This window comes from Rhizoctonia solani, chromosome 5 (genome assembly GCF_016906535.1).
Source record: "Rhizoctonia solani chromosome 5, complete sequence".
Classification (NCBI taxonomy): Eukaryota; Fungi; Basidiomycota; class Agaricomycetes; order Cantharellales; family Ceratobasidiaceae; genus Rhizoctonia; species Rhizoctonia solani.
In genome coordinates this window covers 1,807,508-1,822,133 of record NC_057374.1, presented here as the reverse complement: position 1 = coordinate 1,822,133, position 14,626 = coordinate 1,807,508, and the positions used below count along the sequence as shown (strand labels likewise).

At 49.0% G+C, this 14,626-nt stretch overlaps 3 protein-coding genes across 3 annotated transcripts; all 3 read left to right on the top strand.

Moving 5' to 3' along the window:
- Window positions 1–255: 255 nt before the first annotated feature.
- On the top strand, window positions 256–6,430 carry RhiXN_09383 (Reverse transcriptase (RNA-dependent DNA polymerase); the record flags this gene model as incomplete). The annotated part of the gene is made up of 2 exons (XM_043329199.1): window positions 256–2,134; window positions 2,187–6,430. 2 exons carry the CDS (start codon window positions 256–258, stop codon window positions 6,428–6,430), a joined length of 6,123 nt encoding a protein of 2,040 aa, XP_043180645.1.
- A 3,664-nt stretch (window positions 6,431–10,094) lies between these two features.
- On the top strand, window positions 10,095–11,386 carry RhiXN_09382 (glycoside hydrolase family 61 protein; the record flags this gene model as incomplete). Its single annotated transcript, XM_043329198.1, has 4 exons — window positions 10,095–10,250; window positions 10,311–10,783; window positions 10,838–11,312; window positions 11,366–11,386. The coding sequence occupies 4 exons, from the start codon at window positions 10,095–10,097 to the stop codon at window positions 11,384–11,386; spliced, it is 1,125 nt and encodes a 374-aa protein (XP_043180644.1).
- Window positions 11,387–13,328: 1,942 nt separating this feature from the next.
- Window positions 13,329–14,109, top strand: RhiXN_09381 (Ribonuclease domain-containing protein; the record flags this gene model as incomplete). Its single annotated transcript, XM_043329197.1, has 3 exons — window positions 13,329–13,446; window positions 13,527–13,864; window positions 13,921–14,109. The coding sequence occupies 3 exons, from the start codon at window positions 13,329–13,331 to the stop codon at window positions 14,107–14,109; spliced, it is 645 nt and encodes a 214-aa protein (XP_043180643.1).
- Between the last annotated feature and the right edge of the window lie 517 nt (window positions 14,110–14,626).

The following is a 14,626-nucleotide window of genomic DNA, read 5'->3' as shown; positions in this document are numbered from 1 at the left end:
GGCTAGTTGGTTAAAGAATGAAAAAGAAAGTGGAAAAAGGAGTGGAGGGTTATTTATAAAAAGAGTGTCGGTGGAGTGACGAGCTCGTCTCTCCCGTCAGATGTCAAAGGTCGGGCACAGCAGAGAACCGGTCGCACAGAAGCAAAGTTCTGTTGGTTATTTTACCCATCTGGTGCTGTGCAGAATTCACGCGATCACCATCCAAAAATAAAATACGATCGAGGTACTGAGCACGTGGCACGTGACGCCACGACCATGACCGACAATCCTGAGCCCAAGGGCAAAGGCATTAGCTCGCGCTTTTCGAACATTTTGCGTCGTTCTACTCGTTCTACCTCTGATTTGACTGGCATACACGAACATGATATTGCTTCTGATTACCCGACTGTTAGAAAAGTTATCAAAAAACCCAAAAACAATGACTCGAATGACTCCATATCTATTTACGCATCCGATGATTCCGACAAAAAACCCAGAAAAATAGCAAATGTCCCTAACCGTAAGCCTGTATACAAAAATCCTTTCTCTGCCATCCCTAGCGGAGGCACACAAGAGGCAGTCGCTAGCGCGCTAGCCGAAACTGACCGCATCTCGGACTATACCCTTAGCCCACCCCCCACTGTTCCTCTCGTCGCAAGCCCGCCGAGAAGCTCCGTCGTCGCAAACGCAGGCATCACACTGGTCATCAGCTCCTCACAAGAGTCAGAACAGGTTAGAGATGCCGGCGCGGCGCTAGCGCAACTCACGGAATATACGTTGGACGATGAACCCTCTTCTAGCCCTCCCAAAATCACATACGTTGAAGAGAAGGCAGTATCTAGGCCAGGATCAACCACCCCCACCCGAAACCGCACGAGACCCACCGAAAGACAAGTCACCCCCATGGAAGATTGGGTCTTCAGCAGCCAAGAGCTACACTGGTTTAAACGCCTCGAGGCCGGAGGCTACCCCGACAACGAAGCCCTTGAACGCTGCATCAAATACTACACCATCACCAACCAAGCCATCGCCAACATCATCGAGAACAGACAACTATATGACGATACCGACGAAGAAAAGAACAGCACGAATTCATTCATTCAAAAAATCGAAAAACTCGGCAACCAAATCTCTTCAATCGCAGAAAACGCGCTGTATAACGGCACGGAAGCAGGACCAAGTCGTCCGGAATCACCGATGAAGCAAGACGAAGAGGAAGACACACACATGGGCGAACCCGAACCCGGCCCGAACCAACCTAACCCCCTAACCACCGAAATCTGCTGGGGATCCGACGCCAAACCAGGCGAGTGGGGAGGATACACAAGCCAACCAGCGCCGACACACCCGGCCATCACCGATCCCACTCATTCCATGCTCCAGGCGATTTTAACCAAGATGGGGCAGCTCGACGACATCAAGTCCCGACTAGACAAGCTCGAAGGCAAATCGCCGCAGGTACACACTGCACAAGCGAGCACGTCTAGAAACAAACATACACCTAACCCAAGTCCTGCCCCAACCGTCAACCCTCCACAAACGCGTCCCAGCTTTGCCAATGTTGCGGCAAAGGCACCAGCCAAAGCCCCGGAGGTCAAAGCCTCTAACATTGCCGCAGCCATCAAGAGGGATATCGCCAAACCGGCGCCCGCACAGAGCGACGACAAGAATTTTGTTGTTCGCTTTAAGACTCTACCAGTCACACAACCAAACCCCGAAAGCATATTCGTGGCCATGCGAGAATGCCTTGATGCCGCAAACCGCAACCTCGGCAAGGGTAGACTCACCAGAGTCCGATGGTCACTAAAGGCGAGCCTCCATCTTTCATTTTCTAACAATGTCTCCATTACGGCGATTGAAAACGCCATACCTCTGCTCATGGATCGGCTTCGCCTTCCTGAGTACGAATTCGGACCTGAGGTCCCATGGAGCAGACTTGTCGTCACCAACGTCCCCACCGGGATGGGCGGCTCTCTCCAACGCATGCGCAACCGCGAGGAGCTAACACAGCTCCTCAACGAAGCCTTCCCTGACTCCGCCAAATTTGGCTCAGTCAAACTTACCCTCGCACCCGACTGGCTAGCAGACCCCGCGCGATTACAAGCCGAGGGACGCAACGCCTCTACTGTCTCGTTTGCCTTCGAAGACGCAGGAGGTCTCACCTCGGCCCGTCTAATGAGCTCACCTACCCTATACATTTACGGCAGGAAATGCGAAATCAAGAAGTTCAACCCAAAACCTCTACTCCAAACCTGCTCGAAATGCGTCCGCTACGGACACACCGAACGCCAATGCCGAACCAAAAAACCCCGCTGCCACAAATGCGGACGTAACAACCACACAACCGAAGAACACAACGCGGACAACTGCCCTCGCTGTATCCGTGACGGCAAAGGCAACCCGTGCGAATGCGTCTACTGCACGTCCTGCAGCCTCCACGGCCATCGTTTCAATACCCCTGATTGCCCCAAGATGTCCGAATTCCGACGCCCCATCACGCAAATTGTTGCTAACCGGTCCGCAAACCGCAATGACTGAAAGACACTGCATCCAACTTAACGTCGCAGGCTGCAACCCGCGCATGCACGCCCTGCTCAACGAACCCCTATACGCGCACTTTGACATTTTTATTTTTCAGGACATCTGGTGGGGTCGTATTGGCTCCCAAAAGAATATCGACCCCACTCTTCATAATATTTATGGCACCACTAACTCTAATAATTTCTTATGCATCATCCCCCCGGGCTTCACCGACGAAAAAGGGCCCAGCGTCGCTATGTATATCCGAAAAGAGCGCAACATTCATGCCCAATTCTCAAACTGCGTCCCGATTCACCGCGATATCCTCGCAGTTGACCTCTTCCTCGACAACCACAAATTCACCATCGTCAACGTCTACGCACACGGAAAAGAGGCACACAGAACCATAAATCACCTCACCAACGAAATCATACCGATCGATCGACCTCTCATCCTCACAGGCGACTTCAACCTCCACCACCCAGACTGGGCCCTAGACGGTTCCAAATGGAAAAACAGACACCCGAACCAAACGGAAAGGGAGTTTAGAGATTACGCTGAGTTCAACGACCTCACAATTATGAACCACACCTCGCACCCCACCCGCATTGCTTCTAACCCCGCTTCCAACTCTATTATCGATCTTACGTTTCTTAACAATAGGGCCGTCGAGGCGTGGCCCGACTTCAACTGGGAAGTAGACACGCCATCGACCGGCAGATCATGCGGCTCGGACCACATGGCCATCACATGGTCAATCCAGCCGTTCGATCAAGACGAACCTGTTGAAGAAGCGATTCTCACGTCGCACAGGCCAATCGACCCCAAGCGGGAGGACAAATGGGTCGAAGCATACGCCAAAGCCCTCAAGAAATTTGACCTCCCCGAAGACCCCAATACCGCCGAAGACGCCGACTTGATCACGGGGGCGATCCTGGAGGCCATGTCAACCGCGACGATCAAAACAATGCCCGACGGCAACAAGAAAAAGAAAGGTAACGGACCGCCGCGATCCCCATGGTGGAACGCCGAGTGCTCAGGCGCGCTCAACGACCTCAAACATAACCCCGAGAACCGCACCCGAGAACAACTTCGCTCAACGTTACGCGGCGCCATCAGACGCGCACGTCGAAGCCACGGAGATCGCATACTCGCCGAAATCCGCACGTCCAAAGTCTTCGAGTCGCTCAAATGGTTCCAGGGGAAGCGCCGGTCCTTACTGCCCCCGATCAAAAGCCCCAATGGAGGCCTCACAGCCACGCACCCGCACCACAAAGCCGAAAATCTGGCTAAGCAATTCTTTCCGTCTATTGCCAACCCTAATATATCTCTACATCCACTAGGAATCAGGGCCATGACCAAACGCCCATTCCAGGAGATATCCACAGACGAAATTGCTAACGCCATCAAATGCACTTCCAACAAATCCTCCCCTGGCGCATTTGGCTCAAACTACAGGCTCCTCAAATGGGCCTTCTGGTGCAACACTAGTATCTTTGTCAACCTATTCAACCTCTGCTTGAGAATTGGATATCATCCCTCAGTGCTGCGTAACTGCGTCATTGCCCCCATCCCAAAGCCCCGTCGCCAAGACATGTCACTACCCAAAAACTATCGTCCCATCGCTCTACTAGAGACGCTATCCAAACTTCTAGAGAAGGTTATCACAACTCGAATCACCTCTGAGGCTGGCAAGCATTCACTCATCCCACACAGCCAGTTTGGGGGTAAAGACATCACATCTTGCACCGACGCTGGGCTATGCATGATCCACGACATCAAATCACACTGGAAGTCCAACCACAGGGTCTCACTCATCACCCTGGACGTATCTGGATACTTCAACAACGTGGATCACAGGAGGCTAATTTACACTCTGGATTGCATGGGGTACCCCAATCAAATTTGCAATTGGCTCAGATCTTACCTCAGCCATAGAACTGCGCAATTTAGAGTGGACGGTCACCTCTGCCCTCCTATAGCCCTCCCACCTGTGGGAATTCCCCAAGGTTCTCCTCTATCCCCCATTTTATCCTCATTATACTCCACCCCACTCCTAATTGCTGCGCAAGACCCACACGCACAGTCCTTTGCCTACATAGACGACTTCACCATTTTGGCGTGGGGGAAGTCTCATGAGTATAATGTGGCTACAATGCGGCGGATAGCCACTCGGGTGTCTCACATAGCCTCCCAACTTGGATTAGAATTTGAAATTGATAAGTCTGACTTAATACATTTCTACCGCCACTCTAACCACTCTTCCAACCCCAGTCTTCACCTTACCCTGAATGGCAAGAATTATACCATACTGCCCCAAGGATGCATTCGTTGGCTAGGTTTCTACTTAGATAGGAAGCTCACGTTCAAAGAGCATATCTCTAACTCCACCAACAAAGCTAAAGCCATCATAGCTGGACTAGGAATGCTAGCCAACACACAGCGCGGACTTACCATCAAACACGCGCGCATCCTATACCTCACCTGCGTCATCCCAATCCTTACATATGGATCCCCTCTGTGGTTTCTGGGGCGCAGACAGAAGTCGTTGCTTGAACCGCTTAGGAAGGTCCAGAACCAAGGACTGAGATGGCTCCTTGGAGCCTTCAAAACCACTCCTATCCCCTGTCTCGAACATCTAGCCTCCATCCCGCCCATACACATCACGTGCCAGAAGCTTATCATGAACTACTCGGCTAAACTTAGAACCATCCCCAAGTCATCCGAAGTTGCTAAACGTCTCCCAGCATCATGGGATACGCATATACCCACCCTTAACAGCAACAGGAATAACAAGGCCGAGAGCTTACAATCCCCCATCCACTTCATCGCATCACATAGTCACCCACACATCGAGTTCGTCTCAACGCATATCAACCACCCGTCCGATCCAGCAATCCCGTTCCCTGATCAAATCAAAATCAAGGACACCTCCGACGGCCTCAAACGCGACGAATACCGCGACAAAATCCTATCCGAAATTAGCGTACTGGAAGATTGTCATGCCAGCGTTCTTGGCTACTCAGATGGACACGCGGCGGTGTCCAATGGCATTCGGAAAGTCGGCGTCGGCTACGTTATACGAGCCGGAAAAAGGACTTTGTCATCGTCGTCGATTGGAATCGGACCACGAGCGAACATATACGATGCGGAAATGCTGGGAATTCTCTTAGCGTTCATGAAAGCTAAACAAATAGCCGAAAACCAAGGATATCGTAAAATACGAATTTACTGCGATAATCAAGCCGCTGTCAGATCCATTGCCGACCTATCTCGACACCCGTGCCAGTTCACCTCCAGAGTTTTCGTCCCTGCCGCCAAGGCATTCGTAGAGGGACACCCCGAACGATCCATTCATATCACCTGGACGCCCGGGCACAGCGGAGTCGAAGGCAACGAAACAGCGGACCGGCTGGCGAACGAAGGAGCTAGAGCTACTCCGACCCCTATCTTCAACCGCACCATAACGTGGGCTAGAGAACAAGCCACACGGAAGACCGTACGATCTTGGAAGAAAGCGTGGCACGATCACACCGAGTCCAGAATCAACTCCAAATACTACATCCCCCGCCCTCCCGCACTAAAGTTACACCCGATCTTTAACACTAGCAAACTGGGCAGGGACCTCGAGTGCCGCCTCGTGCAGTACCTCACGGGGCATGGACATTACGGAGAATACCACGCCCAATTCCATCACGACGTCGATCCCAGGTGCGCTTGCGGGGAATCGGACGAGACCATATTTCATTTAACCACCTCCTGTCCCGCTACGGCGGGACACAGGGGGATACTTAGTGAGTTTTCCACCAATATCAATGACCCCACACTGTTTGGCTCCCTTGCAGGTCTCGAAGCAGTCGCAAAATTCATCGCCAGGACGGGCATAGGACGAAGACGAGGAGGCCCGCAGGCAACCGCTCAAACCATGTAGTATATACGCCCATAAGGCCGCCCCATCACCCCCGCCCTTACGGCCTCTACCCCGAGTTAGGCCTTAAGCCACCTGTATGTCGCCACGCGACCTTTTCCTTTGATCTCTGACCGTGCTACGTTCTCGTTTGGTTTGTTTCCTTTTGTTGCGTTTCTCTTTCTGCCTCCCTCTGTAGCTTTCACGGTTCGGTTTCTCTTTTGTGAGCGGTTTGCCTAGTTCGCATGTAGCTCCCGTATTGCTTATATATGGAAATGTATTAAAAAAAAAAAAAAAAAAAAAACACGTGGCACGTGATGTCATCCGGAAACCAGGGTCCTTGACTCAGGGGTTAGATGTTTCGGGAAGTTGGACTGACGGGTTGACTTGGGCCAGTAACGACGTTGTGTGAGACGAATGGTCGGGTGGGTGTGGACAGAGCTCACTTGAGTTGTCGAGCTCCAGCGTTGTACTTTTGCCTCTTTACATAGCGCAATCCTCGTCCTCGGATGGATAAATCTAGATTGACCTCTCATTCAGCCCCTAATATTCTTTAATTACTTCATTCCTTGGCGAAGGTTCTCCCAGGTCGGCTGCTGACAGTCATCGCGTGCGTAATCCCCGGCTCAACCTATGTCTTACAACAATTAGTTATAGATGTTGAAGCCCTTATATTGGATTGTCTAGATACCTAGGCCGAAGTCCGAAACCTGCCTTAGTGATGATACTCTGAAATTTATTACTCCCGTGTCGCACATCGGCTGTTATGTAAGTTAAATTATACGTATCGAGGGATTATAAGGTTAATAAGACTACCACGGTCTCGAAAACGGAAGCACTATCAAGCATCAAGGTGGGAAAGATCAAAACGAGACTATAGATAGGTATTAGCGCTAAGCTCAGATGTCCTATCGCGACAGGTGAGAATGGGATACCAAAGAGTGTGGCGCATATAGCCGGTAGTAAAGAAGGTTCCATGGATATACAACCCCAAGCAAATATGACCGTTTCTGTGAAAATTTATGATAATTGGTACGATCGAGTCATAGTCATAGAGTCCAGGTGCTCGGTATCTGACGTCGACCCAACTCCCGACCCTGGATCGAAATTCGACCAGGTTAACTTCTCTAAGCAATGGTAGCATAGCTACTCATTGTTTCTGTAACATATGGTAGGTAATTGTTTAAGTTCAGGGAGGATAGCGCTGTTATGACGTTATTGTAGCCATTGAGACCTAGGGACTGGTTACTCGCAGTATAGCTATAATTGAGTGAATGAAGCCCTTAGATTACAACAGCAACCAAATTTCCTGTGAAATATCATAAGTCAGTGCTCAAGAGAAGTGTGGCGTGTGCGACCCGTAGTCAACGTACCAATGTTTACAAGTCTACGATCTGAGCTGGTTTAGTCCCTTGTCCTAAACTTTGAGCCTATGAGACTGCTTCCCAGGAGGGCTCTCAGGCTCGATTTTACTACCTCCTAGTCCCTTTCGGCAGAAGTATAAAGGTGGCTTGGCTACCCAGTTTTGTAGCTTGGATCGTGACCTCATGCTATCTACTCGTAAACTCGGATAATTCATAATTCACGTCTTACAGCTTAGATCCCCCTCCCCCACGCATGCACAAGTAACTCTGGTCGTGATAGCTCAATCACTAAGAGTCTCCTTCGCTTACTTAGACCTAACATTATACATACATCACCCGCATGAACGCAGAAGTACTAGCAGTATGCGTGCGAGAACTCATCCCCATTCACTCAACCATGAATGAAACAAGCATTTGGTCGGTGTAGTAACTAATTGACACTATGTTTCTGGTCTGTGTATCCCCAATGCACTCTGGAAGATGATGTATGGTAAGTCTGCTATCGCTATCTCGTCAATCGATTTATCTACGGGCTTTGATAAGTTCGTCATGAACATCCAACACTACTGTACCTGAGTATTCTGGTAATCGCAAGCATTCCAGAATTTATTGCGCGAGGCAGAGCCTATGAAGACATTGAGTCATATAGATGCTTATCGATTCGGATATCATTGACTGCTGGGGTAAAAACCATGCCTCCAGAGCCGTATTGGGTACAAGCCAATATAGCCCCCTTAACTGTGTTTTATCCAATGATCCCCAAGTACGAGTCGTGTGGTGAATATTAACTACAGAGATGAAAGGTACCATGAGGTGCCGTATAAATGCTTCCCAAAGATAGCGTTTCGGGAAAACGTACCGGCGAGTTTGTTAGGTGCTCTGGACCACATATCTGGCCCTTGAAGAATTTAGAATGATAACGTCCCCTCAGTTAATCAATTAGTAAACTTAAGGGGGTTTCACGTAAGCAGTAATTTGTTAATTCCCAGATTTTGAGGCAACTGCACTAGCCCAACTTCGGAGCCAAGTGACTCGAATCAAGTGTGTTTAACCCTCTCTCTTGTGACCTTGTGGAAAATCATCTAACATAGAGTTGGATCGTTGCCTAAGCTATGGGTCTACCGGTTTTCAGTGATAGCAAATTACTATCGTTTAAGCGCAAACCACCCAATCACGTACCACGTCACTTATGTGGGTCCTTGTTCTTTGTGTTCCCCGAACTTCCGCGAAGCTATGGCCGCTAAAAGCGAGGATAATCCATATGAAAGTAGAACTTTCAGGTTTTGCCGGATTAATCAAAGAGTGTGTTCAATACCCTATGATTCCTGCTTTTACGTCGCTCCTGTGTTGTAATTCAAACATTCTTGCCAGCCTGGTCGGCTAAGCTGTAGGTAAAAAGATTAAGTCAATCTTTGATCACCATTCGCATCTATGATGATGGTTATTTCGGAAACGCCGTTGTTGGTATTTTTCTTCGGAATGTTACTTTAGTGCCTGTGCCTACCCCTGTAATTTAGACTTTGTTGAGCTTATCCCGCCAAGACCATAAATTAGTTCATGTTAACGTTTTGTGTATTACAGAACATAGGATCGTAGCTATTCAGGTCTTCTTCGTTATACCTCAATTTAAGAACTTCATTCCTCGTTGCGGAGACCACGGCCATCAACCACTATCATGTCTCATAACTTCCCTTGGTAACAATCCTGGCTTGGGTGGATTATGTCATCATCAGGTTTCCGTAAGTTCCATTCCGACCCAGTATTTTGATTTTTTTTCGGCTTGGCCACTGCAAGTTTGTCTGGCCGTAAGGCTGACGCATTAGAATAAAATCGCCCTATGAGCTTGATAGCCACATAGCAGAGTGAGATCTATATAGTGCAAGAACTAACCATGTTTACACACACTAGGTGCGTCTATAAGACTCCCGAAAAGAACACATTTCCACTGGGATCCCATAACAACGGGGCGAAGTGGGGTTCTTTGACCAGCGCATCGTATCAATGTCGGTTGCGTGGACTCCATTGAAGCCGGATCTATCCCTGGGATATCCATAATTTAGTCATCCTGAAGGAACAGCTGTCTTGAGAACATTGGTTACCGCAACAGGATTGGCCAGTGCCCAATGGTTTCTATCCCGATGTTTGTCCGCTCAACCGTACTAGACTTGGCAACGGGACCAAGAGTAGATAAAAGGTAGGAGAAATGGCTCATTTTTTCCTCAAACTACTGTGACATCTTTCCTCTTTTCACTCTCCTTCCCTTCCCCTCCCTTTCCTTTCATTTGATACTTTTGCTCGAAGCATTCTTTAAGTTTTAACACGAAATGCGTGCTGGTGCCATTATTGCTGCTCTTGCTGCCGCGTCTGCTGCGCATGCACATGCTACTTTCCAAAACCTCTGGGTTGGCGGTGTTGATGAAGGCACCAAGTGCGTTCGTGCTCCTGCAAACAACAGCCCAATCACCGATCTCACGTCCAACGTAAGTACGCATATATCTGTGTTTCTCGCCCTCAATCTAATAATCTTATACTCTCGTTAGACTCTTGCCTGCAACACTAATGGCGAGGTCGCCGCGGCTGCTACATGCCCTGTTGAAGCCGGCACCAAGGTTGCTGTCGAAATGCACCAGCAACCCAATGACCGAAACTGTGCGACTGAGGCCATCGGTGGTAATCATGACGGTCCTACCATCATCTACATGGCCAAGGTCGACAACGCAGCCACCGCTGTTGGCTCCGAGGCTAGCTGGTTCAAGGTCGCCGAAACCGGCCTCGTTAGCAAGGATTACTGGGGAACGGATGTCATGAATGCCAACTGCGGCAAGGTCGAGTTTACCATCCCTGCCGACCTCCCGGCTGGAAACTACCTGATCCGTGCTGAAGTCATCGCCTTGCACGTCGCTGGATCAGCTGGAGGTGCTCAATTGTACATGTCGTGCTACCAGATCAACGTTACTGGTGGTGGCGCCGCTAGCCCTGCGACTGTCAAGTTCCCCGGTGCTTACTCTGCTACGTGGGTCTTCCGTATTTATCTTCGGTTTATTTAAGCTAACATTTCTTTGATTAGCGACCCCGGTATTCTTTTCAACATATATGGAAGCTATGATTCCTACACTATCCCAGGACCTGCAGTGTACTCCGGGGGCTCTTCCGGAGGCTCTTCACCCGCTCCAACAACAGCAGCACCGAGCGCTCCCAGCTCCACCGCGGTCGCTCCTAGCAGCACTTTGAAAAGCTCTGAGCCCGCTGCTGAGCCCACCGTCGAACCGTCTTCGGCTCCAGCCCCTTCCAGTGTCACCGCCTCTACAGAACCTGCACCATCGAGCTCCACCATCCCTACGACCAGCGCCGCCGCTAGCTCTGCCCCTGCCCCTATCAGCTCGACTCAAGCCGCTACATCTACTGTTGCAACTGTCGCGCCTACTAGTGCAGCCCCCGAAGCCACCGGTGCTGTCGCCGCCAAGTGGTACCAGTGCGGTGGTGTGAATTGGACTGGCCCGACCACTTGTGTTCAAGGTACCACCTGCAAAGCACAGAACCCCGTAAGTATTCTACTTAAATGTATTTATTTGCTCTTTCTAATACTTCTTGATAGTACTATAGCCAGTGTCTCTAAGTGGCTCCTCCAAGATATGGCTCCAGTAGTCATTAAATCGTTTACTTTACTGTTCTACTTCCGCTGAGCGTCCTACACTGGCATGTATTTCATTGTTCTGAGCAAAATTCATGGGCAAAAATTTCGCAACATAAACTTATTACTGGCGAGGAACCATTAAGCTATGAACCCAAGGTTGTGCTGTCGAAAATACGAATTCGGTTTAGTGTGTGCAATGCGAATATTCGACCAAGAGTCAAGGTAGAGTATATCCAAGTGTGGGATAGGATAGTATCTGGAGCTTGGAGAAGGTTCTTTTACAATCTACACACATCATTGGCATACATTACTTCAATCACCCACTTATCTGGATTTCAGCATTTTCTAATAATTTCTAAACTTAGCCTCGGGCCAAAAAGACGAAAGAAAAAATAGATATGGTAAATCTAAAGGTGTACCATGCCCAAGGATCAAGACCAGACAGCGATGGGGTGGGTGTAGTAGTAGCGGTAAGCCGAACTGGGGTGCAACCAGGGGAAGAGGAGTGTGATAAAACGAAGAAAGTGATACGATATGATATTAGTCATGCTTGGGGGTAGAGAAGAGTAACACAGTGAAGTATAAACGTTGGGTCACTGTGGATATGCAGCCCGCGGCGTGTGGGGGCACCGAATAGGCTACTTGACCAGGGTGGAGGTCACGGTCACGTGAATCCGCCAGACACCATTCCATACTACGGTCTCGGGAGCGGCGTGCTCCACGAGAACTGCTGGAGTTTGGGCAGTAAAGTAGGTTCGGCGATCACAGGACTTAAATTAAGCTAGTAAGTATCAAATCAGTCTTCCAATACGACATAAACGCCAGCTGACTGAGGCTGTAACGTTACGGTATCATATGTTTCCTTATTTGTCTCATTTATCGTTACTGAACATATTACTCTCCTTACCAAATCCTATATAGTACCGCGGCGCCTTTTAAGGCCCGCGTACCCGAAAATTTCATGTATTGTTTCTCTCTTACATTAATCGAGTGTTTATAAACTTGTCAATTAGTTTTTATCATAAGATTTCGATAAGTCTATCTACATTCGATCTACCGAGCTTTACAGAAGTCTGTGGCTCTCGGCGAGCATAGGGAGAACCTGTAGGCGCTCCCAAGCACTCATGAACTTTAGAGGTTTTTGAAGTACCGAGCGCGGGAATTCAATCTATCCTCGCGGCTTTCAGCACAGTTACGTGCTTGGCAGATACAAAATGTGCCCAATAGCGATCCCGAATAAAAGGAGCATGTGAAAGAAAGTAGGAAATAAGCCTATATAGCTAATTCAGCGCATGTGGTATAATTATGAAGCAGCAGTTGATACTTTTAAAGTATATCCTGCATAGTCTAGGCACTCTTGGATAGCCACAAGCGATGCCGGGCCTGGTCATCAACCACATCCCATTTATCTTGCTGACAGTAAACGTGTCGGTAAACACATCCCCAGTCGGGTAGCATTCTTGATAGAAGGCTTGCAAGGAGCGCGAGTGCTCTGGGTGATATCTCAGGTTTTACTGAATTGGCGGATGAATAGCCAAAACTCTCGGTGACCATCAATAACTCTTCCCCATCATTCTGTTCTCAGTAGGAACGACACCGGACTCGGTCATCACACTACAACTATTTTGGTTTCCGAGTCATCCATCCTGCTGCCAGTAAGTGGACCGGGAATTACATCCCGAGCCCGGCTGAATGAAATGCGGTATCAGGAACCGCGTCAGGAACGTACGCAGGATCGGGATAGGATGTGACAGACCCACGCGCAGCGTTGGCGGTTGCATGCACACCGAGCGTAAAGTGAGGTACCCGGCACCTGTTCGCCATTCCTTTCAGAATGAAGGCACGGTATATAAACTTGATACATGCCCCACACAACTCGTCTCATCCTCACTATTCTTATACTTGATTTTGAGCAACCTACACAATGATCAACGCCGATCCCGAAGTGGTCGTAAACCCCAACCGCGCTGAATATGCCACTGCAAACGCAGGTCGTTTTGACTTCGGCAAACCCTATACGATTAAACTTGATAATGAATCTGGTGAGTAGTCTTTAAGGTCTATACTTAAAATAGACCAAGGCACTGATTTTTGGGATACTTGAATCTCTCAATGAACTTAGAATGGGAATTTACGCGCGAACAAGTCCTAACAGTCCTCGAACACGCAGTCAGGGCTGGCGACGCGGATGGAGTCGAGAGCATACACGATGCAGAGGGCGGGGGTCACGTCAAATACCCCCATCGATTCTACAACAAGGAGGAGCTTGACTTCGCTTCATACAATGGAGGCGACCTATACGAATATCCTATCTTATTGACGTTGCTTGATAACGGCAAACCGCGTACATGTTACTTCGGGCCAAAGCCCCATTCTAGGGACCCTTACAAATACCGAGTTGTCTATACCAAGAACGGTGCGGGCGTAGGGATATTGCAAGGCAAGTCAAAGTCCGGAAAGGTAGCCGTGTTTGGAAATCATACTTATGGATCGTGTCAGGCCTAATTGGACACAAGGAGATACCCTGGCAGAAGGGCCAGGAGCAGAAGAAATCATCAGATTTCGTTATTTCCCCTCAATTTAGAAAAGGATGGGACTCACACACAGGAAAGGTGGCACCGGCGACGAAGAATTTAGGGACTGGGAAGGCGACCAATGCCACTTGGAAAGATCTAGAAGATAAACAGAACAATGCTGGCAAATAATCTTCCTGGAGGAAAATGACTTGCACTCTGTTCTCTTTCGTGGTCATTGTAGACACCTGGACTCGAGATTTCAAGAATCATTTGCTTGTGTATATGCACCATACACATGCATCGTCTGTTTGTTTTATGCTGGTCGGAATTACGAGTGTTGAGACTAGCCACTGAAGTCACCGTGCTGTAAAGGTCCCATTGTCATACTCGTGTGAAAGTTAGTAAGAAGCACAGATAAGCTTTGAAACCAATGTCGAGACGTGATCTATTGCTACCTTCTAGTGGCACACGATTTCAAAAGGTGATTATTAGTTCATCTATGGCCATCAAGTTAGTTGTGTTATGTATCCCCGGTGTCTCAGTACTCGAGTAATCTATGGATAAGTGTACGCTATAGTTTGTCTTCCCATTTACATCAAGAGCGAATCACATCTCTAGAAGCGAGTTTGATCTACCTCTTCGAAGACGGATACATCTAAACGGGGCTTAATTGTTCGCGGTTTTATTCGATCCGCCTGGTGCGCAG